Source organism: Populus trichocarpa, chromosome 4, assembly GCF_000002775.5.
Source record: "Populus trichocarpa isolate Nisqually-1 chromosome 4, P.trichocarpa_v4.1, whole genome shotgun sequence".
NCBI lineage: Eukaryota > Viridiplantae > Streptophyta > Magnoliopsida > Malpighiales > Salicaceae > Populus > Populus trichocarpa.
The window spans coordinates 21,982,879-22,008,678 of NC_037288.2; the positions used below are offsets into that span (position 1 = coordinate 21,982,879).

Genomic DNA, 25,800 nt, shown 5'->3' on the forward strand with positions numbered 1-25,800 from the left:
ATTTAAAACTAGGAGCAAGTAGGTAAGAGGACAGGACATTTATAAACCGAAACATTAAAAACTTCCACAATTGTAACATGTGATGCAAGGCAACGTAAGAGGACAAGACATTTACTGTGCACTGAAGAAAGTAGGAACGAGGTAGATATTATTTTTCATATTTACCTCACCTGCCGCTGTAGTCACTTCGTATCTGATTTCTTGCTTTGCCCCCAACTGTTCATGTCGACCGCCATATCTTTTGCTTTTCAGGTGTCACACTCACTGGTTTTGCTACAAAAAACGAAGGCTGTCTGTCCCTATGCATGGTTCTTGCTTTCATGACTTAACATCACTATTCACATCGTTTTCTCTTCTCTTATGGGTAAAGGAGGGGGAAGACAATTATACTTCCACATTGTACCTCCTCGCAATTTATTAATTATTTTGTTGATTGGTATCGAAAACTCGAGTTGATATTTTAGTCAATTTTAGTCGGAATACATTCGCGAATACACTTCTGTGCAGTTTTTGTCATAGCATATGCATTAAAAATATTTTAATTTTACTTCTTGAAAATTTGCTAGAGATTGGCATTCGGTCCATAATAGTTACAAATTGAGTTGAGGCCTTAATAACAGTTTACGGTTTGTTGTTTCCCCAAAATAACTTGGCGGACATGGCCGTCTGCTCGGCCAAGGCCTATTATCGGACAGCAAACCCTTGCCGTGCGTTCTTCCTCCTCCTTTTGTGCTGGTTCATCACTAACCTTTCCACAATTTCAATGCACGTAGCTCCTTGGCACTACCCCAAATATAGAGTTCTTGGAAATAATCTAATATGTTTTTCTTGTAGTGACTTGGCTGCTCTCAAGTCTCTCACTAACCTATTTGCTTTCTGTAACACATTAGACACAGCTAAGCGCTAGCTTAGACCGTGGTAGGGAACTTCTGGGTTTGCATAATTGTAAGTTTCAACATGGTGTTAAATAAAATGTTCATAAAACATTTGCCAACAAGCATCAGCAAGGATTTATATTCAATTTAAAGCCTCGAAAAGGTCCCCAAGTATATACCCCAATAAATTTTCCCTGGTCATTTGAGATATATGGTGGCAAAAAGAGTCATTCTTCTGTGGCATTATTATTCACTTTCAACTTCCATTTGAAGATGAAATGGATATATAGACACATATCAACCCACAAAATCATGAATCATCTGACCTCCGAATGGCTGCTTAAAATGACCCTTGTGTTGTTGCAATTGTATTTGATGCTGTGCACTTTCAATACCTTGCCTAAGACCCAAAGTAAGTGAAACAGCACCAAGTCCACCATTATCAGTCCCACTTCTCTGACAAGGCAGAAAATTCATCGGTGATCCATCCATGGTGGTAGGGAACTGAGATTCTACTCTTGACCTCTTCTCTCTACTCAATTGTTCTGCATCCAGTTGTTCACCACAGCCTCCAGAGGAACCAATGCCATAGCATTCCATTTGTTTATCTAGCACAGAATTTGTACCAAACTTGTTTGAGCCTTCCTCGTCATTTGACTGGCTATTACCCTCTGCAGAATTTCCGTCGTTCTTCCCAGCTTTTTCTGCCAAACCTTTGGCTTCAAGCAAATGTATTTCCTCAACCATTGGTTTCCACAAGCGCACCCGGGCATTGATGAACCAGTTTGACACCTGCAATAATCTTTCAATTTAATTATCAAACATGATAATTGCATCTACATCTAGTGGAGTAAATTAGTATCTAGAAGCCAATGTAGTTAACATATTTCTAAACCAAACAGGATCACGTGAATATTGTATCTTTCTCATGAAATGCTGCCAAACTCCTTTAGTTAAAACACAATATACTTTAATTTAGTGTCATCCAACTTCAAGAGCTCTAAAAAAGAGCATTATGGTCCCGCAATACCAAGAAAGCAAACGAGGAACAGTAATCTTGGCCAATTCATATACTAACAACTCCAATCAAATCAATGTATATATTGGTCCTAATTAATCCCATAGCCCAAATTGAATGGAGACCCTTGGAAATAAATGATTAAAAAAATAAACAAGAAGCTGACTTACCTGGTTTCGAGATAGACCCGTCTGAGTGGCTAACATGTGCTTATCAGCGTCTGTGGGGTACCTACAAGGAGAAAGTCTATTCGGTCAAATATTCCAGCCAAATTGCAGATATGAACGGTGGTGGGAAACTCACGGGTGAAGAAAATGCTCAAACAGCCAAGCTCTAAGAACTGCTACTGAACGTTCTGGTAGGCCTCTTTGGGGCCTCCAAATGTGTTGTTGGGGTTCATGGTACCCTACATTAACCCCACCAGATTTATTCGTTTGAATGCTTTGATCCATGTAGCTTAACCTTGATGCACTTGTATCAACTTTACTACCCACTGCAACTGTATTCCTGGAGAAAAGATCATCTCCTAGGGCTTTTGTCACCTGCTTGAGCTGGTCCACGATGGCATGTTTCAGACACCTGAAATTCCCGGAGACTGTCTTGAGAGACAAGGTAACGTACGGGGTGGCAGCACTAAGACCAGCCACTGATTCAAAAGAAGAAGCTACCATTTGCATCTGTTGATGGTATTGCTTGTACCTTCTGCAAACCTTTTGGTAACACATGCAGTACAGTACAGTCAGCAAGCATGCTTGTTTTAAGTGATGATACAGGAAAATATGGTAAAATTAATGTGTTAATATCTCAAAAGATAGATAAAGATTGCAGGCATGCAATATTCTAAGAAATATCCACAGGGGTGTGTTAGCAAAGTTAGACAAGGTTGGAATGGGCATAGGAACATGTATTGATGTATAATGATGGCGGCATAAACAACTTTGTATGGTGTCAATAGGAGAAACAGCAATTCCGCTGTGCCCTTTTTTTTGGCGCATCAGACCTTTGCTAAATTGGGAAAATCAACAGTAAAAACTATGCACGTTGAGATGCTGCTGATCACACTTTAGTTTTCACTGTATAGTTAGGGCTGATTTTTTTGCAACATAAAAAACCGATGCTCACTATCGCTGTATTTTAAAGAACAAAAAAAATAATATATATATATATAAAAAAAAAACTCAACATTATAGAAAAAAATTGAATAAAATAATAATTGTCAATTCCCAAAAGTCAAAATATAAAAATGATAAAATCAAGAAAAAAAATCAATGAAAAAGAGTCTTATAACACCAGCAAAACAAGTGAGCTCGTCAAAACCCACGAGTGGGATCATGCAAAACGTGAAAAAAAATGAAGTTTATTGGTCAAATTTTAAAGGACAAAATCAAAAAGAATAAAAAAAACAACCTTAAAAAAAACATGGATCCCCCGAACAAACCTCTCACCTAGATCATTACATAAGGGTAACCTAATTAAAAGAAAATTAAAGAAGACAAAGAAGTTTATTTTTCAAAACAAAAAACTTTAGAGAATGTAATCGGAAAAGAATAAGACGTCAACCCATGTTAACTTTTCAAACTCATGACCTTAGTTAATTACTAAACTGGAAGCATTGCATCTGGAAAGCTACTATTTTAAAACATGGCTTAAGCTAACAGGTGGGCCCATAACCCAAGTAACCGTGGCTTAGACCAAGCCGAGTTTCAAAAGAAATTGGGGGGAAACTGTTCTAGTGTAAGATGATCAAAAACCCGGATTGATCCATATTTCAGTTAACCCGGGGCAAATCTAGTCAAAACAAGGATCAAAACTCATTGACTATTCTCCTTTTTTCAAAACAGTATCATTTTGACTTTTTATAAAACAAAAAGATTTGGTTGACTTGGGTTAATCCGAGTCGACCCACTCAACCCGTGACCCGATAGTTGTCCCGGATTGACTCCCGGATAGAGCCTAAAAACAAGAGGAAAAACCAAGGAAATCAATTCTCAATAAATCAAAGGTTGAATGATGAAATAAAAAAAATCAAAGATAAAAAAATAACAATTAAGAGAATAAAGACCTCAATTGAAAAAACAAATTAAGAGGATAAACTAAAATTTTGAATTGAAGAGCAAAATTTTAAAAAAATCAAATTAGCAAATGAAACTTAAATAAAAATTAAAATTAAGAGAATAAAGACCACATTAAAAAAAATCAAGATTATAGATCTAAGGATGAAATTGAAAACAAATTAAAATTTAACAAAAGAGCTAAAAATCAAAATTAGAAATTACAACATTAAGAGTTAAACCTTAAATATCATCAAATATCGAATTGAGGAGCAAAAATGAAAAGAAAAATCAAATTCACATAAAAATCCAAAACTAAAATGAAAAGCAAGAAAATGTTGACCAAATATGAAAACATTAAAAATAAGATCATGAATCGAGGATGAAATTGAAAAGAAATTAAAATTTGATAAAAGAGCCAAGAATCTAAATTAGAAATCAAAACATTGAGAGTCAAACATGAAACATCATAAAATAAAAGGACAAATTTTGATATAAAAATCAAATGCCAAATGATCAAATTGAAAAAAAAATAATTTAAATTTGATACAATTAAAAAAATAAGAACCAAATGTGATAAACTTAACAAATAACACTCTTCTGATTTTTTGCAAGGGTTGCATATTTGTCAAGGATGAAGAGAAAAAACAAGGGAAAAGAAAAAATATCGTCAGAACTCCACCATGCATTGGGCTGCAACACGTGCCGAACCACCATGAAGGGAGCGGCAAGACACATCCCACACACCAGCAACATTTCCTTTTTTTAATTTAATGTATGCAAATACAAAATTGCCCCTAAGCCCACAAAACATTAAGAAGAAATAATAATAAAAAGATAAAAAAAACCCTCAATCTTAGCTTTAGATTATTCAACTCTAAAAGCACTTTAGTAACTACATTGTGCCAAGAAAAAGTTAAAACCCAAAACGTCATTGCCCTAATTGTTAAAGAAATTCAACTTTTAAAGGTATTTTAGATATTACATTGAGCAAATTAAAGATTAAAAAGACAGCAAATGTGTCTCGTGCAAAAATACTATATTACCCTTGAAAGTATGTTATAAGACTTAAATTGTTAAGGGTAATACGATAATTTTACTGAAAAGATCCACGAGTGTGCGCACAGTGAAACACTGATAGGCAATAATTTTGACATTACAAGAAAACAACTTGTTGGGTTTTGGACTTGTGAACAGTTACTTTGAAAGCTAAGTCCACTAATTCCATTATGGGATTGACATGATGTTTGGACAAGGTGGGCCATCAAGGTCCCACCACTAATTCCATTTAGTATCTAATTTCAAAGTAATCCATCAAGCTGATTACAAACACAAACCACAAACCCTTTCCTAGCCTCAGAATATTTGTATTGTAGCCTTGAACAAAACAAAGGTGCAGCCAGTCAAGATGTGCTCTCGTGCCGTCCATAAATAGCATCTAAATTACTAATCAGCATGCAACTACAAGTTAGGTCGATTATAAGTTGCATTCTACCTACCAGTGGAACATAATTTCATCATCACACTGTATATAACCTCAAGATATTTGGAAAAAAAAGGCAATAATGTATACCAGAAAAAGGTAACAGACACTGAATGCGATGCGTTTGGTGTTTGTATGCAAGCTTGCTTGAGAGATGATTGCAGCGGCTAGTATCATGCAACTGATTTTATCGTGGTGAAATCAACACTGAAATTTTGAACTACATGTAGGCAGCAAAATTGCGAGGCCTGACATATTTGAAAACTCATTTTGGAATTGAAACCCCATGAAATCACTAAATGCCCATGTAAAAAGTCCTCAAATCCTACAATATGGTAAAAAAAAAGAGTCCTGTCCAGCTTCGGAACTGACTGGGAACAAGGCGAAGAAAGGAAACTATTCCATACCAAGTTGAAGTGGACAAAACAATGTCTTTTTCAAGCTTCCAAAAATAAAAATAAATAAAAGCATTCCATTTAGTCCCATATAGGTATCATCTTGTCATCAAAAGTCAAGCAAATTCAAGTTCTCTCGATTGATTCTGAAGCAATAAAGTAGGGGAAAGTGCTCAAACTCAACAAGATAGTTTCCTACATGACATTTGCTCTTCAAGACAATTACAAAACCTAATTTGATCTTCCTAGTTTTCTTTCCTGATGCGGTATACATATCATGCATGGAAAAGGAAACATGAGGAAAGTATTCGAGCCACAAGGAAGCCTATTTTGGATGAGGTATCCTTATTCACAGACTCTGGTCTGGCAGGACCACTATAAATAGCATCAAAGTTTTTTAAGCACATAAATAGCATCTATAAATAGCCTTTTTTTTTCCTTGTTCAAGTCTCAAGTTGCCCCTTTGTGGCATTTTAACCAAAAATTCACTTTAATGGCGTTGTCCTCCACCATATCCCTTGCCATCTACGCACAGTCCAAGATCTACTATGGAAGCTGCATGTCTGACTGCTGACTTCCTTTTCAGTCATCGATATTTTTCCAAATGATTGAGTCATTTTGCCTCAATAATCAAGCACTCATTTTAATAAATAGCACGAGAGCATGGGTGCCAGAAGTATGAGCTCAAAATGAAACAAAGTAGATGAAAGGGAGGCTCCATTTGAAAAGGTAGGCCTCTAATTCTAATTCCTAAGCTGATCTCTTTCGGCACTTTGGATATGAAACCTGCTCTACATGTCTTGATAAAAGGTATTCAATAATCGTTAAGCTAAGCTTGAAAAAAACTCTACCAAGTGCCAGGTTCAAACCATAACTATTCCTAAGAGTAGTCAGAGAGTGAGCACACAATTCAAAGCAACAATCATTAATTTAACAAAATCTCAGCTTATAATTCAGTTAATATAAGAAAATCTTTTTGCTCATAGCTATTTCTAATTACTTCCAGCATTAACTCTTTATTGTGAACTATAAAAAATTAATTTCAGTGAACAAAGGCTTGTATATAATCTTCCACTGTCAGTCTTCTATAGCTCCTGACCTTATCCACAATCATTCTCACTCCTGTTATCTTAAGGCTAGCAGTGTTTATCTTCGTCCTTCAATTGTTAAGATTTTTTTTTCCTCTCCACGGAAGAATATACTCGCCATACCATCTCATTTAGCTTACAGAAATTTTGCTCATGCTAGGTTTAAAATTCTCAAAGTTCGCTTAATGCATCATATTCATTTTAAAATTGAATGAATAAATAAATATGCAGCTTTCTTTTGCGTAATTAGTTAATATATCAGTTTTAATTCATAATTTCTTTGGGCATAAAAGTACATTTAAAAGTTTCGAAACTACTAAGCTATGTTATAAACTAGCAGCCTAATCAAGTAAAGCACAAGTTTAAGTAGTTTTAAATTCTATAGAGATTCCACCATCATCAACTCTCTTCTCTCTCTCTCCTCTCTCTCTCTCTTGATAAATGATGATGTTACCCCCAAAAAAAGTTAAAAAAAAAAAAAAAAAAACTGAGAGAGGTGAAGAGTAGACAAACCTCCTCTTCCAAGAATAGGAGCTTTGCCTTCATTTGTTGGTATTCTGGACCATAAGATCCACAAGAGCTGCCGCCTCCACCTACACCAGCGCTACCACTTCGCTTGTTCGAACTGTAAAATGTAGAGGATGAGATGCCTGAAATATCGTTGCCGTTAGTCCCGCCCTCTTCGTCAACAGTATTAACAGTGTCCGCCAAAGCTGGAGCACTAACTTGATCGCCAGATATCCTCTCAAACATCTCAAATGTTCTCATGAGTTTTGGGCCTGTTACAATAGAGAATTCTTCCAGTAGCTCCTGAGCTGGCTTCAAGAATCCTGAACTCTTTAGAATAGTTGCATATCCAGTAAAAGGCCCGAGAGGACCAGTATTTCGAAAAGCATGTGTAGAAGTTCCCACGACGTCATGAAGTGATTTCCCACCACCTTTACTCATAATTGACGGTTTAGGCATAGCACAGAAAGAGCTTGACTTGAAAATTTTTGAATCTTGTTGAGATTCTTGAGAAACCCGAGCCACCTTCAATTGCAAATGTTCAGATGCACATCCCTCTCCAAAATGGGTAACTTCAACTTTAGATGGTGGATTGATTGATGAAAGAGACAAAGATAAACCCTGAGTGTTAGCATCACTTCCAATAGTCCTCAACTCTTGGTCACTTGTCCTTGCAATAAGACCGAACTCACCACTCCAGTGATGGTAGTTCTCAAGTGGTCTGCTCATCCAAGTACTGGTATTATTATCAATATGTAAAGCAGTTGATTCAGTTGCATATGATGGATGAACAATGCGTTCATTAATTCTAGGCCGAAAACAGCCAGAAGGAATAACATCAAGGAGTGTATTTTGGTAAGGTGGAAGAGAAGTAACTTGCATCTCCCTTGCCTCCTTCAGGCTACCATCACTTAAAATTTCACCAGATGAATTCCTTAAAGTAGATGGAAGCTGAACATCTTGGTTCTCAAAGTAACTAGGCATCCAATATTGTCTGGATGTTGAAATGTTGCTTACTCTTGCATTATTTGACAAGACTTCACCAACAAACATAGGTTTCTGATTCCTTTCCCCACCTACTGAACCACCTGCATAATTCACCATCATATCATAACTTTGCTGCGAGTCAAGGCTTCTCCAATTACCGCATTCTTGTGGGTCACAGGTAGTGGATTTAGGTGATGAAGCATTGAAGTTGGATAAAATTGGGTGAGACATGCTGGTGAATGAAGAATCCTCTGCAGGTATAGGCTCTAGTTCTTGATCAACAATTGCATCTTTAGAAGCTGATACAGCATGAGAACTTGTTGCAAAATTGAGCATTTCTGAGGAAAACATAGTAGAATCATAAAGTATATTGCCATTCCTAATATTTCGAACGTGAACAGGATCCGGGCTTAGCCCCGGACGGATAGAATAATGTTCCAAACAATTAGGAAATTCATCTATTTGCTGGACTGAGGATAAACTTTGTTGAACTCTCAACTTATCTCTCCGGCTTTGCTGTGCTACATGTGAATCAGGACTTAAATTTCTTGTGTCCATCTAATGCTAGGATGCCACCCTCGGGTTTTGCTTACTTTGACTGGAACCTCTCTAGTAAGCTCAATACGCAACATAAGGCCAAGCTTGCCACCTTGAACAAGACATTGAAAGTAAGAACCAAGTGAAAGAATCCATCGTTTCCAACATCCACCAAGCTTGGTCCTGTAACTCTACGAACTTAAAGTTCCTCCAATACCATCCTGTTACAGAGATTACATGGTATATTAATGCTCTAAATTTTACAGCCACGACTGACATAAAATGTAACAGAATAAAAATAATTAAAAAAGTGGCAGGATATGACGACACGAATCTAGAAGAACGAAAACATATTCATCAAGAAAGGAAAAAAGAAAAGCAATAACAGTAGAACCAACTGTAGATTCGTCATCACTCAGAGAGAGGTCTCTGCTCTCAAATCTGTACAAGACTTTTTCTACCATTTTCATCGTCATCATTATTTTATTTTCAACTTTTGTACATGTTACAGCCAAACTGTAAGGCTTTCTTCCCCCCACCAAAGGAGCAGTGAAAAAATCTTGCAGAGTTAATACTCAACAACTCGAACCAACTCAATCTTGGACTAAATAAGAACTGTCTGTAACCTGCCACCCTTTTATATGCATGTGTATATACTGCAGTACAGGTATATCATGATTATACCTCACGTAAACCACTGTAACCCTAATTCAATAAAAAAACAGCATAAACCCTCGTGCATGTCAGCAGTCTAAAACATCTAAGGAAAAAACAAGAATGAGAGACTGAGTTGGAAGAGATCCAATTGTTGAAGAACATGTATAATGAAAATCTCTTGTTTCACTTTGACCCCTGCAGCTTTGGTTGCTTCTTGATAACACTCACAGGTTATGAAGAAGAAAACATATAGATATCAAACAGAGATTTCCAAATACATGAAAATGAAAAGAAAAAAAGGATATGCGAGGGAAAAAAAGGAAGAAGGTAAAGATAAATCTTTGAGCAAGATTTTGATGATCAAATTTCAAAGGAAAAACTCATAAGAAATACTCTAATCTTGTATCAAGAAAATTAGTAATTACCTTAAAAAAAAACATGGAAACCAATCCATAAAAACACGAGAAGAGTACAATTTCCGGCGAGTTTCCGGTGAGGTTTCTTGGTTGTGTTTTGGTGGGAGAAGAAAGCGTACACGAAGGAGGAGGAGGACAATAATTGCGAAGTTTTGGTATTTGCCGTTAGCCTTAACGCCTAACCCGCGCTTTAGCTTTTTCAAGCAACGTTTTAACGTGGTTTTGACGTTAAATCTGACGGCCAAGAAAATGGCACGCTCGTGGATTGAATTCTTGTCTCCCCGATGGGTCCCTCGAGCGAATTTCACTCTTTTCCCTTTTGATGCATAGGGCCATATAAAAGGCAGGACGTTGTAGTTCTAGGAAACACCCCTAATTAATGATTTTAATGACTAAAATATCATATCTTACTAATAAATAACTATTTTACAGTACAATTATGAGAGATTAATAATAATAATAATAATAAAAAACTTCTTCTTAATGTTTAAAAAATTTAAACTTTATTATTTTGAGTAATAAATTAAACTTTTAAACTTTTTAATCTTGAAATGTCTTTCCTGAAACTTTATTATGTGGCATGATTAGAGATGAGTTTAAGGTATTATGCATCAATTAGGAATGGAAAGCACTATCAAGGTTAAACTAATAGAAAAATAATCATCAAAGTTTTACGGGAAAGGATTTACACCTAGGTTATTTTTTAGTTTCAAAAATATTTTAAAAAATATTTAAATTATTTTTTTTATTTTAAATTAATGATTTTTGATATTTTCATATCGTTTTAATATCCTAATATTAAAATATTTTTTAAAAAATAAAAAATATTACTTTGATACATTTCCAAGCAAAAAATATTTTAAAAACAACCATTATCACATATTCAAATAATTATTTAAACTCCAACAAGTAATGAGCTAATCCTCGAAGAAGGATACATAAACAAAACACTCTGTTAAACATAGTTCTGGATCGACATGCAAACATTCATGAAGGATCCGGTTTAAACTTGAATTAGATTGAATTTTTATAATCCTATGGTGTAGCTTAACTAGTCAGATCATGAGTTTGCTCTCCAGAAGTCACCAATTCGAGTCTCACAAACATCAGGGTCACTAGAGGCTTATATGGGCGTTAACTTCAGGACTCGTGGGATTAATCAAGGTGTGCGCAAGCTAACCCAGATACCCATATTGATCTAAAAAAAAATTGAATTTTTATTGAGAAAAAAAATCATATAAAAAAAATTAAAACTTGAAAAAATGATTTTCCATAAACTTATTACGCCGCATGCTTAAAATGAGTTAGGAACATGAGGAGTGGATTGCACTATCCAGCTTTATTGATGAAAAATCAACATCCGACAATTATTGAAACCATTCAACCAATTAAAAACAATCATCAAGCTTTTATTAACAAGGATTTAGAATGTATTTGTTTTTTTATTTTAAAAGTATTTTTTTAAAAAATAATTTTTTTATTTTTTATTTACTTTAAAATAATATATTTTTTAGTGATTTCAGACATTTTAATGTGTTGATGTCAAAAATAATTTTTAAAAAATAAAAAAAATTATTTTAATATATTTCTGAATGAAAAAACACTTTGAAAAACAACCACAATTATACTCTCAAACACCTCTTTAAACTCTAATAGGCAGGGAGCTAACCCTCGTAAAAAAATACACAAGCAAAACACTCGCAGAACAAATATTGAGATCAACATGTAAACAAACACAAGATACTCAATCTAAACTTCAATTAGATTGAATCTTTATTAAAAAAACAAATATTTAGAAAAATTGTAAATTGTTTTTATAAAAACAAAAGGTGTTGTTATTGGCAATGATGTAGCAAGACTACAAGAAATAATTTTTAGAAGAGGAGTAGACTTTTGCAGAGAAAAAGATAGTGTTTTAAGTTGCAATACATATTATATAAAAGAAGAATTTTCATTTCATTCAATTCCATAAAAAAAAAATTAATTGCATTAATTAAAATTTAAATACCTCAATTCAAACATGATATCAAATTACAGTAATTTATCCCATAACTCAATACAAAAAAAACTTAGTAGATTAAACATGATTTTTTTTATATAAAAAATTATAGTTTGGTCATAGGATTTCTTCTTATATTAGACTTTAATCATCTCTTGTTGAATAATTTAGTTTTAGAACGATGCAATTAAAAAAACAGTTTGAGAATAAAAAAAAGTCATTGCGATGTGTTTTAATAAATTCTATAATTACAGCGGTAATTTCGAATTGCTATTATTTACATCCCTGGTGCAATTTTTTCTTAATTTGAGTGACAATTATGGCGTGTCTTTACCAACATTAGATTTAAAGCATTTGTTTATAAATGCATTTATTTCAAATACTATTAAATTTTAATGACATATGAAACAAGTGACTTTAAATTCTATGTGAAGTTCTATCATAATTTTTTTAAAATATAAACAAATGTGTTACAAAAACAATTGCTTGAAAAGCCATTATAACATTACTTGCAATAAATTTTACTCTAAATATTTTACTCTAAATGTCACTATAACTGCTACTAAAATTTCATTTTATAACTCAAATTCGAGTTATGTAGTTGCTAATATAATAATTATTAGAAAGTTTACATGATTGTTAACTTTAAGACCCGTGAAATTAATCGAGATATACGCAAACTGGTCCTAACACTCACATTAATAATAATAAAAAAATTTAACGATGAGACACTCCCCAGTTTTCTATTATCAACTTTCATTTTTCAATTTTATTTTGTAACATGCTCTCTCCTTTTTATCAAAATTATACTAAACAAAATGGATTACACGCAAGCTCACTCTAGGCAAATTTAAAGAACTATATCAATAAATAAATAAATAACCAATTTAAGTTATTGTGAATGATTCAAGACAAGAATAGAGTATTTTTGAGTTTTCTTCGTGTACAAATAAGCACATAAGCAAACTTAAAGAACGACATCAACAAGTAAATAACTAATCAATTTAAGGACTTATTTCATAATAGATGGGAAAGTAGAGCGTATCATTGTAAGAAGAAAGAACAAATACTTAAAAAGTCTTGCATCTTCTATAAGTTGCATTTGCACGTTTTGGGTAGGATTATATTTTTTAATATAAAAAATTATTAAAGTGTTTTCTAATAAAAAAATTAATTATGAATTCAAAATATAATGCTGGATAATATTTTTTTTGAATATTGATACAATGACATATTAATTATTGTTTTTCAAATATCAAGACAATGATATATTAAATCGACTCGGGTTAACTATTAAATTTGTGACTTGGATCATGAGACTATTACAACCATATAGAAAGCAAATAAAAATGAATTATAAAGGTCAATTCATAATACATCAAATATTGAAAGATATAATTAAAAAAATTATTAAATTAAAAAGGGACAAAAAAACTACCTAGATCTACTCTAGCTAACTTGTCAAACCTATGACTCAAGTCATGAGATCGTGATAACCCTATACAAATAAAATAAAATAAAAAGCTACGAAGCTCAATTCTCAACCAATTTAATGTTGAAGAAAAAAAATAAAAAAAATCAATTAAAAAAACAATAAGAGTCAACCCTGGCTAACCTCTTAAATCTACAACCTAGGTCATGAAATCAAGATGATTTAATAAAAAGAATCATGATGGAATTAAATATTTTTAATAGATCCAAACAATCAATTATTGAATGATGAAATTTTTTTTTAAAAAAAAAACTAAATAAAAAAAATAAGATTAAGTTGTTGGATGGCGAAATAAAAAAAATCAATTAAAAAATTCAAAAAAAAAATCGAGTCAACACGTCAAACTTGCAAACTATGTCATGCGAATAAGATAATCCAAGAAATTCAATCTACACAACCAAATGCTCTGATACCACTTTGTTGGGAAAACTATGGACAACTAACCGGATCAATTCAGCGGAATACAATTCACAATTCACAAGTCCCAATCCTTTTTCCCTCTTTGTGCAGTAAAAACATAATCAAACAATGAACAAATATAATGCAACAATCACACAAATCAACGCCAAGATTTTTACGTGGAAAACCCGATGCGGGAAAAACCACGGGACCGAAGTCCACCTAAAAACTTCCACTATCACAAATAATGGGTTCACAATTGTTCTTCCTCAGATTCAACTAAGGGCTACAACAAATATATCATCAAGAACAACTTATTCTCGGATTACAACAAGATTAAAGAGAGTAATGTTAGAGAAAAGTTCACAACACTGACATCCCCGTTTTCTGTCAAAACGACCAGCTTTCACACCATCAATATTCAATCCAACCGTTCAGAATGAAGAGTAACGTGTCTAGAAGCTTCTGTCCAAATCTCAGCCCGATCCAACGGTGAACGAACTGGAAAGCGAAGAAAGAAGACAGACTGCTCTGCTGCCTCCTCTTCTTTCTTTCTCACGTTTTTCTCCTCTGTTTTTGCTCTATTTTAATTATGTTCTCCCTCTCTCTCGTTTGCCTTCTACAATGGCAGACACATTTAAATTAAAGAGGCAACTAGCTGCCTCTCTTCTTGATTAATGTGGTGGTCCCCCATCACATGGTGCGGGACCACACACAACAGATATGAGCATGAGAATCTTAAAGTTAGCATTTAAAAATTTATAGCTTCAGTTTGATGTAGAAAAATTCTTACTACAATAATACTTTGACACGCAGATTCAATGCAATAATATGCTGTTATCATTAAAACAAAGAATTAATTGGTGATTACACTTAAAACAAGCTAGAACAATACTCGAATATAAATAATTAAAAATAATAGATTAAAATAAGATGACGAGCGTGTAAGGAAGCAAGCGACACATTCATTTAAAAATATTCCTCTTTCATATCCATTTGTTAAAGTGCTATTTAAAAATATTTTCATTCTTAATATCATTACATTAAAGTCATAAAAGATATTAAAAAATATAAATTTTTAAAATATATCTAAATAGAACTTTAAACGCAAAAATAAATGGCAACATTACGTGCAGTGAGTGTGTCTACTCTACGAACACTGGACTCCTGATCTTTTCGGCCCCATGACATAAAGAAATCATATAGAGAACAGTTCTTTCGCTTTTTGTGGGAAACGATTTTAAATTTTTTCCCCAGGTTAATTCACCAAAAGAGAAATTGAAGTAAATTCTTATGCAGTTAGTTGTAAGAAGCTCGCTATTTTCTGCCACTCTCTCTCTAGCAAGCAAAGGAGCTGTGTTAATTTTAGAACAAAAAGGATTCCACAAAATTAATTCGATCGCCAGTGCAAGAATTAAGAATTTACGCCTTAAAGAGGTAGATAAGACGTTCATTGGACAGTGGACATACAAATTTACGTACGGGAAACTGAAGATCACGTCACCTGGCGCTCATAGTGCCCTACCTACCTACCTAAGTAGGTATAGACACCTGACTCCTCCTTCTGTCCCACGCTTTGAATGTCGACCGGCAGGTGATCTTTTGCTTGGAGGGAGTAGTTTTGTTACCGAATATCGATGAAAAGGAAAAGAGACGCACCCACTTTGTTGCAGTCGTGCATGTTGTTGAATACAACTCCAGTTCTAGCTGTTGTTGAACATTGTTGCTCCAGTCTAGACTGCTCCCATGTTAAGACAAAGGCGATGCTATTGTGTGTGTATTTATTCCTGGGGTCTACCAATGATTATTGGCAGCCGTTGGATCGAGATGATCATGAGGGGTGTCGAGTCAAAGTAAATTAAATCTGTCAAATGCTGTCATAAACAATGAAGCCTGCAAAAAAAAAGTGTTAAAAACTGGTATCCGTCCTATCAAAAGAGCTGGTGTGGTTAATGTGAGATCAGCGTCTCTGCGGGCTGCTACTCCTGTAGTTGGGGTGTTGTCATTCACCATTTCCAGCCAGGCGACTGGGTGACCCACGTGGTTCAAGGGATTATGGGAAAAGATGCGAACCAATTTATACACAGCAGAGATTGACTACTACTTGTCGCTTCTTGCTGCCTATCTCCTCACTTTTTGATTTTTGAGTTCAGCAAAAATGGCTACTTCCGGATCCCCGAGTGATTCCTTATTAGGGTTTTGGTGCCTTCACATCGGTTTTGGTGCCCTGTTACGGTATTAGAGATGATTTTTATTGCAATACTTTATAGTATACAATCGTACAATTAAGAGCCTGTAATGGGTACTTGTTATATTATTTTATGAAATTAAACACATTAAATTGTTTGATAATGGATTGTTTACGGTCTTACGAGTAAAATCATTTTCGTTGTTTTGTAATTTATTGTGTTTTGTTTGAATTAAAATTTGTTTTGTAATCTATTATTGTGTTGTTTGAATTAAAATTATCATTGATATCATAACTTGAATTAAATATTTTCTTTAAAAAGTAAATTTATTGCTTAAGAAATGATTTTTAAAAAAATTACACACACATAAATATCATATAAAAAACATAAGTAAAAAGAAACAATAATCAAAACATTAAATATATTATTTTAAGTAAAAAAAACTAAGACACACACAAGTTGAGAGCTAAAGTAATTAAATAATTCAGATTAGCTAATTTTAAAATATTTAAAATTATTAATTACATAATTAAATATTAGTTAATTATTGCGTACAAGATAAAAAAAAATTAAGGTTAATTAATTTTTAGATATTTAAGGTTGCTTTTTTCTTGTAAATAAAATAAACAACAATCTATCTCAAAAAATATCAGTTCTCATACTTTTTTAAATTAAAGCTAATATAACGTTAAACTACTTTAATAAAATATCACTCTCAAATGTTAAGCATTTGATTTTTAAAATCACTTTTTATTGTCTTTTAAAGTAAAAAAAGTAATTTGAAATGTTTGGAACTACTTTTATAAAAATTACCTTACGCTTTCAACCGTTATTCACTTGATTTTAAAATCTTTATTAGACACTTTTTTTATGACTCTAAAAGAAAAACAGCAAAAGCTTGATAAATGATGGGTCAAACAAAGTATGTTTGATCATTATTCTGTTGTACTAAATTTAATGTATTATGTTTATTGCGAAGTAAAACTTTTAAAATATCCGATAATAAATTGAGACTTATTTTTACGTTATTTGGATTAAAATGATTGTAAAATACATAAATTCACTATGAGATTCTTAGTAGCTAAATTAATAAAAATATTAACTGTTATTTTAAATTTGAAAATTTATACCAATTAATATAAATTATTCTCATATTTGTTTCAATTTAAAAGTATTATAAAAATTAATTGATTTATATATTTCATATCATATCAACTTTGCCTATTTTCAGATCTGACTCGTAATCTTGTAGGCTAATGTAAATTCCTTCAAGGACAAATATAGTCGAGCTTATTTGGTGTTAGAGACAAAACCAAAAGCATGTAATGCTTCTCCCGTCAGCAAATAAAAATTCTACCTTAGATCATCCAGCCTCTTTAAAACCAGGTTTGAAATTCTAGATTGGATTTAACTTGATTGATTTTTGCATTAAAAACTTTGGGGCAAGGAATGGAGTAATGCATTTGTCATAGCAATTGGGATTGTAACATTTTAAAACCGGTGTGTGCTAGGTAAGTAATGAGTCCTAAAAATCCAAAATGTTTAGGAATAAAGTTAATATATTGTATAATTGGTTAATTTTATAGTTCAAGCAATCTGATTTATTTTTTCTAGTCAACGTGTTTGATGACTTAATATGAAAAGCTTGGGTGGTTGGAACCTAATAGCAAATGATGTCTGATAAGTTATGGTGACTAGTAGTTAGTATATGTAAAAAGTTTCATTTCGATACTTAAGTTAGTAACTTTATAGAGAGAAAAAGTGAAATGATATTTTAGAGAGATAAACTCTAAAAATATATATGCTGAGAGTGTTAAGAATTAAGAGATAGTGAACCGAGTTTGAAGAATTCATGATCTATTTATAGCTCATGCGTTTTGTTATTTTGTAGAGAAGAGGAGTTAAAATGTAATTTTACCATTGTGATATTTCGAGCTGTATTCTACTCAAAATGATACATATTCGATCAATATAAAATACTAAGGGACTAACGTGGGGTCATGGAAAAAATTCTTAAGGGAGTGTTGGGCTCAGGCAAAGTGCATGAGCCCATTAAAGGTGGAAAATGAGTCAAGGCACGTTTCCTGGACCATAGCACGTTGGGCTTGGGCATGGTAGCCTGAGCCTACAGGAGTGCTGGGGTGTACGTCTAATAGTGGGTGTGCGCCCAGATGGTGGGCTTAGGCTTCCATGCTCGAGCCTGGAAGTACACCTAGCATGGGCTTGGGCTACCATGCCCGAGCCCATGTATCTTAGAAGAAGTTGGGCTCGAGCATGGTAGCCCAAACTCATGAGGATGTTTTTAGACCTTTTAAGGTTTTTTGGGCTTATTTTGGGTTTTTTTAGGCCCGTTAAATTTAGATCCATCAGTAACCCCCTAAAGTCTTTATGGTATTAATTCGCAAAGACTTGTAAAAATACTTGGTTAGCATGACGAGTTCATCATATTTTTTTATATGAAAAGATAGGTTAAAACCCCGAGTCATATACCAGAGAGCCCATGTGTAGGGACATGCACCATGGTTAAAAACAATTCTAATTATGTAGAGGGGAACCATGTAGAAACCCATACTAAAAATTCTCAAGTGGTTAATGGGACAGGCCCTTGTCGACGTCTATATTTAGAATAATTTCTAAGTGGTTGAGGGGATGGATCCATATCGATTCCTATACTTGGAAAAATTGCTAAGAGACTAAAGGGATAGGCCTATGAAGGGTGGTGCTGTTGCATAGGAAAACTAAGTTCATTCTTTAAGAGTGGTTGCACTAAAGTGTGAGAGGTATGTGACCTCTCTAATGGTATGAGGCATTAAAGCCCTTAATTAAGAAAGATACCACCAAATAGTGGGAGGTTTATAGCCTCTTTAGTGATGGCATGAAGGCTTGAGAGCCCTCTACTAAAGAGTGGGCAATGGTGTGTGAGAGGTATGTGACATCTCTAGGACGACATGGGACATGAGAGCCCCCTACCAGGGAGTGGTTCCAGTCCGAGACTGTATTGGAGAGGTGAGAGATCTAAGATCAATTCCTGACGAGTTGGTGAGAGGTCCTTGGTCATCACCTGGAGAATGTGTCAGTCTAAGACTTTAAACCAGGCTTTAAACAACTGCCATTTTTTTCATATCCTTTCTAAATTTAAGAGATTTTGGTAATGACTGATAAAATCATCACCATCTTCATCTTTATAACTAAGCTTGAATGACTTTTGTTGTGGTTGAAGTATATGCTAGTCTTTTAAGCTTAAATGTTTTGGCCTATCAGTGAGGCAATACTTTCTCAATATTTCCCTAAAGTCTTTACCTTTAGAATGAATTATATGATATGTAGGAAATTTATATGCCTCATCATGAGGTATATCTTATGTTTATTGAACCATTTTTTTTTGTTATTCCATAATTTATGTACTTTTTTCCCATCACTAGCATATCCATCCCCAATTTTAGTTTTTGTCATGGTTGATCAACCATTATATTTTTAAGCTTCCCCTTTATTTTCTTCTTTAGAAAATGGATATGTCAAAATCCAAGGTCTTTTAGATTTAGTTTCTAAAGATCACACCATTGTTAGTGTTATATTTTTAAGAACCATGCCACTTACAATATTACTTCCCTATAATTTTATTAGTAATAGAGATAATTCTTATCTATAAAATGGATATGTTTAAAATCTAAGGTCTTTTAGATTTGGTTTCTAAAGACCACACCATTGTTAGTGATATATTTATAATAATCATGTCATTTACAATATTATTTCTTTATAATTTTATTAGTAATAGGGATCATGCATCAACTGGTCAGAGATCTTATCAACTCTTTTCATGTCAAAAGAGGATTTCATATCCTCGACTGCTTTATAAGTTTTACTTTTTTACTACCAGTGTAAGTAGCCCACTTTAGCCTAATTGGAAATAGAGATCTTAAATGGTCTCCTTTTTTTTTAGTGGTGGATATGAATTATTGTTGAACCTACTTAAACTTTTTGTTAAAATTTAAATTATTCAATGAGTGAGCAGCCATGATATTGCATGAATAGCCAGTAAGGTAAATCTCATTCAATGGCTTCTTTTCTACTCATTTTGTCAACATCTTCTCATAATGATCATCATCACCTATGAGGATATATATGTCAATATATTTGGTTTTTATGAACCTTTTCTTTATGTTTCACTACATTCCTTATAGTAGTAACTTTATGCACTCTTGCTTAAATATAGTTGCAATGTATTTGATTTTTAATATTTTGAACCATAAAGCATAACTTTTTATTTCCTTTCAAGGGTTCTGAACTGTTTTGTCTATGTTAGCCATTATAATCTCTAGTTCTGTTTGGTAGAATTGCTCATAGAAACAAGTTTTCATCTTTTTTCTAATTGTTAATTGAGATGGCTGGCAACATAAAAACTAGTGAAAAACTATTTTGGTTAATGATTAACAAATAACCTTAGCTTCACATAAGAGTTGGATGTACCACACCATGTTAATCATTGAATATGGTGATGTTTTTCCTCGTTGATTATTATCTTTCCTAGAAGATTGAAGTCAACGATCTCTATTCATTTAAGAATCTAAATATGTCTTGCTTTTTATGCCATTCTATATTCTTCTCTCTTAGGTGAAACATGTCTTGCTTTTTATGCCATTCTATATTCTTCTTTCTTAGGTGTTAGGCTAGCTATGTGTTATCTATCTCTCCTCTTTGTTGCTGATCTACAATGAAAATTATTATGCAAGGGGAAAGAGGTTCCTTTGTTGTACAATAGCTTGTGGGGCATAAAAATACCTAGTAGCAAGTTGTGGTTTAAAATATAAATTTTATGGGGTTAAGGTTTGTGGTTGTTTGTATGCTTGGGGAGTGGTTGGTGTATCGGAAGATACTACACGCAGATTGAGTTGTGTTTGTTATTGCTTTTGATACACTATACAATACCCTTATATAAGAGGTATATTCTTTTTAAACACCCATAGTAGAGTGCTTGTTATTGAAAAAATCCTTGGAATTTGCTCCCTGAATATATATTCATGTGTCAATACATCTATTCTAATGAAATTCATTATGTATATTGTATGATATAGTTGACTATCATTATGTTATTGTGGTAGGTGTTCTTAGTTGCATTCTTTATTTTCATCTAAAGAGCCCTTTCATATACCTATAATTATTAATTTTTTCTAAAGACATTGTAGGTATACGAAAGTTGTATCTTAAAAATGTAGAAGAAAAACAAATCTTTAATTTTCAAAAATACTTATATATATATATATTAAAAAAAAAACTATCTTGATTTGGATAGTAGCTATGGTCCGAAACTGAAGCAGAAGCAATGAGCAGAAGGCAACAAAATAGGTAAGCTGAGAATCAGACACAACTCAATTCAAACCTCAACGCTTCTACGAAGTGAAAGAATGTTCTGGAACTTCAATTTTTCACAATAAAACTAAACCCTAGCTACCATCTCTTCCTTTGCTTCGGTTCTCTTGGCCTCCTTTCCTTATCCTCACCCATACTCACTCAATAAACAATAATAAAATGGCAACATTTAATGCTCTCTCCACAGCTTCCATTCTTTGCTCTCCTAAACAGGTACTATACTGTACTGTACTACAGACCCTTTTCCTTTCCTTGGTTGCTCTGCTCTTTTTTTGAAAGATTTATTGATGGGTTTGTGTGACTGTGTTTGTAGGGAGGGCTGAGGAGGAGAGGCAATCAGCAAAACAACTCAAGGCTGAATTATGGGCTATCAAGCAGAAGATTTTCTGTGCGAGCAAATGCCAAGGATATTGCATTTGATCAGAAATCCAGAGCTGCCCTCCAATCCGGAATTGATAAGCTTGCCGATGCTGTTGGCCTTACTCTTGGTCCTCGGGGTAACTTTCATCATATTGTATTCTAATTTACAACTCGAATTATTTAAAAGAATTTAGGTTCTTATTATTATTTTCGTTGCTTATTTGTGAATACAACTAGTATGTATTGGTGTTTAGAAATTGAGGTTAAATGGTAGAGGATAGAGTTTAGGTGGTATTATGGAGGATCAGTGCCAAGTTTGTTTGGTGAAAATTGCAGGTAGAAATGTTGTCTTAGATGAATTTGGAAGTCCAAAGGTAGTTAATGATGGGGTAACAATTGCGCGAGCTATTGAGCTACCTGATCCCATGGAAAATGCTGGTGCGGCTCTCATCAGAGAGGTTAGACCTTTGCTCACTCCGTTTTTGCCCAATTGAAAATTTAGGTTACTCTTAGTCATACCATACCATTATCACGTGCCTTGAGCAAGGTTCTATGTTTGGGTTTATGGTTGAAGGTAGCAAGTAAAACTAATGACTCGGCTGGTGATGGAACAACAACTGCATCAGTTCTTGCACGGGAAATAATCAAACTAGGGCTTTTGAGTGTCACCTCTGGAGCAAATCCAGTTTCTATAAAAAGGGGAATTGATAAAACTGTGCAGGGCTTGGTAGAAGAGCTAGAGAAGAAGGCCAGACCCGTTAAAGGTCGTGATGACATTAAAGGTATGTGCTGCTACCAAGCCTTTGTTGTTGTCATTTTCTCAACCAAGTCTACTTGTTCAGTTATTTTCCACATCCTTGATTTAGTGATTTGTTTCTTGTTCTGTTTCTAGCCGTTGCGTCAATTTCTGCTGGAAATGATGAACTCATTGGCACAATGATTGCCGATGCAATCGACAAGGTTGGGCCTGATGGTGTTTTATCAATTGAGTCTTCATCTTCCTTTGAGACCATGGTTGAAGTCGAAGAAGGAATGGAGGTGTGAGTTCCTTTATCTGGTTGACAATATAGTTTCAACCAGTGTATTTTTTATTCATAACTCTTTAACAATTGGGTTCTTGTATGTTATTCTCATTCACTATTTTGATTTCAGATAGATAGAGGTTACATCTCTCCTCAATTTGTTACAAATCCAGAGAAGTTAATTTGTGAATTTGAGAATGCTAGAGTGTTGATTACTGATCAAAAGATTACTGCAATCAAAGACATAATTCCCTTGCTAGAAAAGACTACTCAATTGAGAGCTCCTTTGCTTATAATTGCTGAGGATGTAACTGGTGAGGCTTTGGCTACCCTTGTGGTGAACAAGCTACGTGGTGTACTCAATGTTGCTGCTATCAAGGCTCCTGGTTTTGGCGAAAGGAGGAAAGCTATGCTTCAAGATATTGCCATTTTAACAGGTATTCTGCATTTTTATGGAATGGTTATGTTTTCTAAATTGTTGCTGAATTATTATGTCTACTAAACCATTCCCACTCATGTTTTCTGCTATGCTATAACTGTTCAACTGTTATACAAACAGCAATAGCTGTTTTGCATCCTCGGAAAAGTGTTGCAGATGAGGCAAGAACAAGAGAAAAGTTCACTTGCTGCACTAGTTTCAATTTACTAATTTTTTGGCTAAACAAACATGGGAGCACGTGTATCTATTGAAAATTGTTTAGATATTATTAATTGTGAATAGCATGCACTTATCATCGTTGACATAGTGATGCTGGACATTTTGACTCTAAATGTGTGGGTTTGAAATTCTGGATGTGGATACTTTTTGTTCCATAATGGCATTGTGTAATCTCCTCAAGCTGTGAAGTTGTAAATTTACTGATACAATTTTTTGGTGCTCATCTTCTATCTGCTTTCCTGACATTTTAGGAGCTGAATTTCAAGCTAGTGATCTTGGTTTGAGCATTGAAAACACATCAATTGAGCAGCTTGGTTTGGCCAGGAAGGTTACAATCAGCAAGGATTCCACAACCATCATTGCTGATGCTGCATCGAAAGATGAATTGCAAGCTAGGATTGCACAATTGAAAAAAGAGTTGTCTGAGACTGATTCTGTTTATGACTCAGAGAAACTGGCTGAAAGAATTGCCAAATTGTCTGGTGGAGTTGCTGTTATCAAAGTGGGTGCTGCAACGGAGACTGAGCTTGAGGATCGAAAACTACGCATTGAGGATGCCAAGAATGCAACTTTTGCTGCCATAGAGGAAGGAATTGTGCCCGGTGGTGGTGCTGCTTTGGTTCATCTCTCAACTTGTGTTCCTGCAATCAAGGACAAAATTGAAGATGCAGATGAGCGGTTAGGTGCGGACATTGTGCAGAAGGTAATATTTTGTTGTCACTTCTCGATAGACGTATGCTAGTGAAATTAGGCTTCTAACACTTCCAAAGCTTGTAAATAGAATTAAAATGCTAGAAGGTACTGATGACCAAGTTCTTTGCATCTAGGCCCTGGTATCACCAGCATCATTGATTGCTCAAAATGCTGGAATTGAGGGTGAGGTGGTTGTGGAGAAGCTAAAGGCTAGTGAATGGGAGATTGGCTATAATGCCATGACAGACAAGTATGAGAATTTGATGGAGGCTGGAGTCATTGATCCGGCAAAGGTGACAAGATGTGCTCTGCAGAATTCTGCATCTGTTGCTGGAATGGTCTTGACCACCCAGGCCATTGTTGTAGAAAAGCCCAAGCCCAAGACACCTGCAGCTGCTGCTACACAAGGCCAATATGCTGTGTAATCGTCGGGATCTTAGCCCTTGTTAGGATTTCAAATATGAGTGTTTTTCTGCGGCATATTAGAAGGATAAAGTGTTTGATATTAGTGCCCCTTCTGTACGGATTAGTCATATTTTTAGTGTAGGGTTACCCTACTAGGGTACAACACCATGCGGGCTGAAATTGTTGCTAACAGATATTGCATAAAAATCTAAAGCACTGTAATCTCTTTAATCGCTGTTGGTGCCCTCATAAAAAAAAACATGAACAACCAAATTTCATATTTGCTTGACGTCTTCTGCTCCACAAAGCACGTCAGTCTCGACCTAACCTCATCCCTTCAAAGGGTTTGTATTTGACCATTGACTCGGATCAGAGTCAATTTTTTAAGCAAAAACTCTAAACGACTTTGCGATTAAAAAATCTAATTTTTTTCACTAACTCGGATCAGAGTCCAAGTTGACGGGTCATTGCATCAACCCACCTGAACAGGTCAGGTTTCAGAGCACCGGTGGCTATTAATGAATAGCAGGTCCTGGAGAACAAAACCATTTCTACAAAAAAAAGAAAAAGAAAAAGGATTCCTCAGCTGCCAAATCAAGTCAAAATCTATGCTAGCAACCTTTCTCCTAGCTGTCGTGATCATCATCGTCTGGCACAATAATTACAGACGAGTTATGATGCTCATTTTGTTCCTATGAATGCTAAGCGGCCTGTGCCAACCAAACATCCATCCTTGGGGAAGAGCATCTGAGGAGTTCCAAGTTTATTTAGGAGATTCCCTCAATACTTCCAATAAACAAACATTCGGCCAAATCAATCTCATCGGTCCACAGATTTGCTTAAGCAGTCCCGGTGGGCTGGGCTTGGTTATGCCATACTCCTCCTTCCTCATGAAAATTGATTTCTTAAATACAAATAAACTACGCTTCTCAACCTGCTTTTTAAGAACAAAATAAAATTAAAAAAACAAAATTATTTAATGCCTTTCAACCTGCTTTGTTGGGAAGCACTTAAACAAACTCAATATTATATTGTTTCTTCATATGGAAAAAAAAATGGCTTTTTACTTTTTTTTCCAGAGAAAACTTAGTTCAAATTCTATGGGGGCGTTGAATGTTCAGAAAGTCTTCTCTCTTGTTTTGTGATTGAAATGGTCCGAAACATCAGGTTAAATGAGCGACGTGTCGAGTCGATTGCAAAAT

At 34.3% G+C, this 25,800-nt stretch overlaps 2 protein-coding genes across 2 annotated transcripts; one reads left to right on the top strand and one right to left on the bottom strand.

Moving 5' to 3' along the window:
• Positions 1–986: 986 nt before the first annotated feature.
• LOC18098221 (BEL1-like homeodomain protein 1) lies at positions 987–10,252 on the bottom strand. Its single transcript, XM_006384867.3, has 5 exons — positions 10,024–10,252; positions 7,424–9,162; positions 2,197–2,603; positions 2,064–2,124; positions 987–1,667 (listed from the first exon to the last, which is right to left on the bottom strand). The coding sequence occupies exons 2-5, from the start codon at positions 8,960–8,962 to the stop codon at positions 1,173–1,175; spliced, it is 2,502 nt and encodes an 833-aa protein (XP_006384929.3). The 5' UTR covers positions 8,963–9,162; positions 10,024–10,252; the 3' UTR covers positions 987–1,172.
• An 11,132-nt stretch (positions 10,253–21,384) lies between these two features.
• On the top strand, positions 21,385–24,829 carry LOC18098223 (ruBisCO large subunit-binding protein subunit alpha). Its single transcript, XM_006384869.3, has 8 exons — positions 21,385–21,673; positions 21,774–21,957; positions 22,157–22,278; positions 22,395–22,602; positions 22,713–22,858; positions 22,973–23,279; positions 23,752–24,203; positions 24,328–24,829. The coding sequence occupies exons 1-8, from the start codon at positions 21,620–21,622 to the stop codon at positions 24,616–24,618; spliced, it is 1,764 nt and encodes a 587-aa protein (XP_006384931.3). The 5' UTR covers positions 21,385–21,619; the 3' UTR covers positions 24,619–24,829.
• Positions 24,830–25,800: the final 971 nt, after the last annotated feature.

What these genes read in the sequence shown, in the direction of transcription:
- LOC18098221 (XM_006384867.3), bottom strand. Translation starts at nt 8,962, where the DNA reads ATGGACACAAGAAATTTAAGTCCTGATTCACATGTAGCACAGCAAAGC. An exon ending in TCCTATTCTTGGAAGAGGAG is followed by an intron (nt 2,604 to 7,423) that starts GTTTGTCTACTC and finishes TGTTACCAAAAG; the next exon opens with GTTTGCAGAAGGTACAAGCA. An exon ending in CGGGTCTATCTCGAAACCAG is followed by an intron (nt 1,668 to 2,063) that starts GTAAGTCAGCTT and finishes AGATTATTGCAG; the next exon opens with GTGTCAAACTGGTTCATCAA.
- LOC18098223 (XM_006384869.3), top strand. Translation starts at nt 21,620, where the DNA reads ATGGCAACATTTAATGCTCTCTCCACAGCTTCCATTCTTTGCTCTCCT. An exon ending in TTCTTTGCTCTCCTAAACAG is followed by an intron (nt 21,674 to 21,773) that starts GTACTATACTGT and finishes CTGTGTTTGTAG; the next exon opens with GGAGGGCTGAGGAGGAGAGG. An exon ending in AGGTCGTGATGACATTAAAG is followed by an intron (nt 22,603 to 22,712) that starts GTATGTGCTGCT and finishes TTCTGTTTCTAG; the next exon opens with CCGTTGCGTCAATTTCTGCT.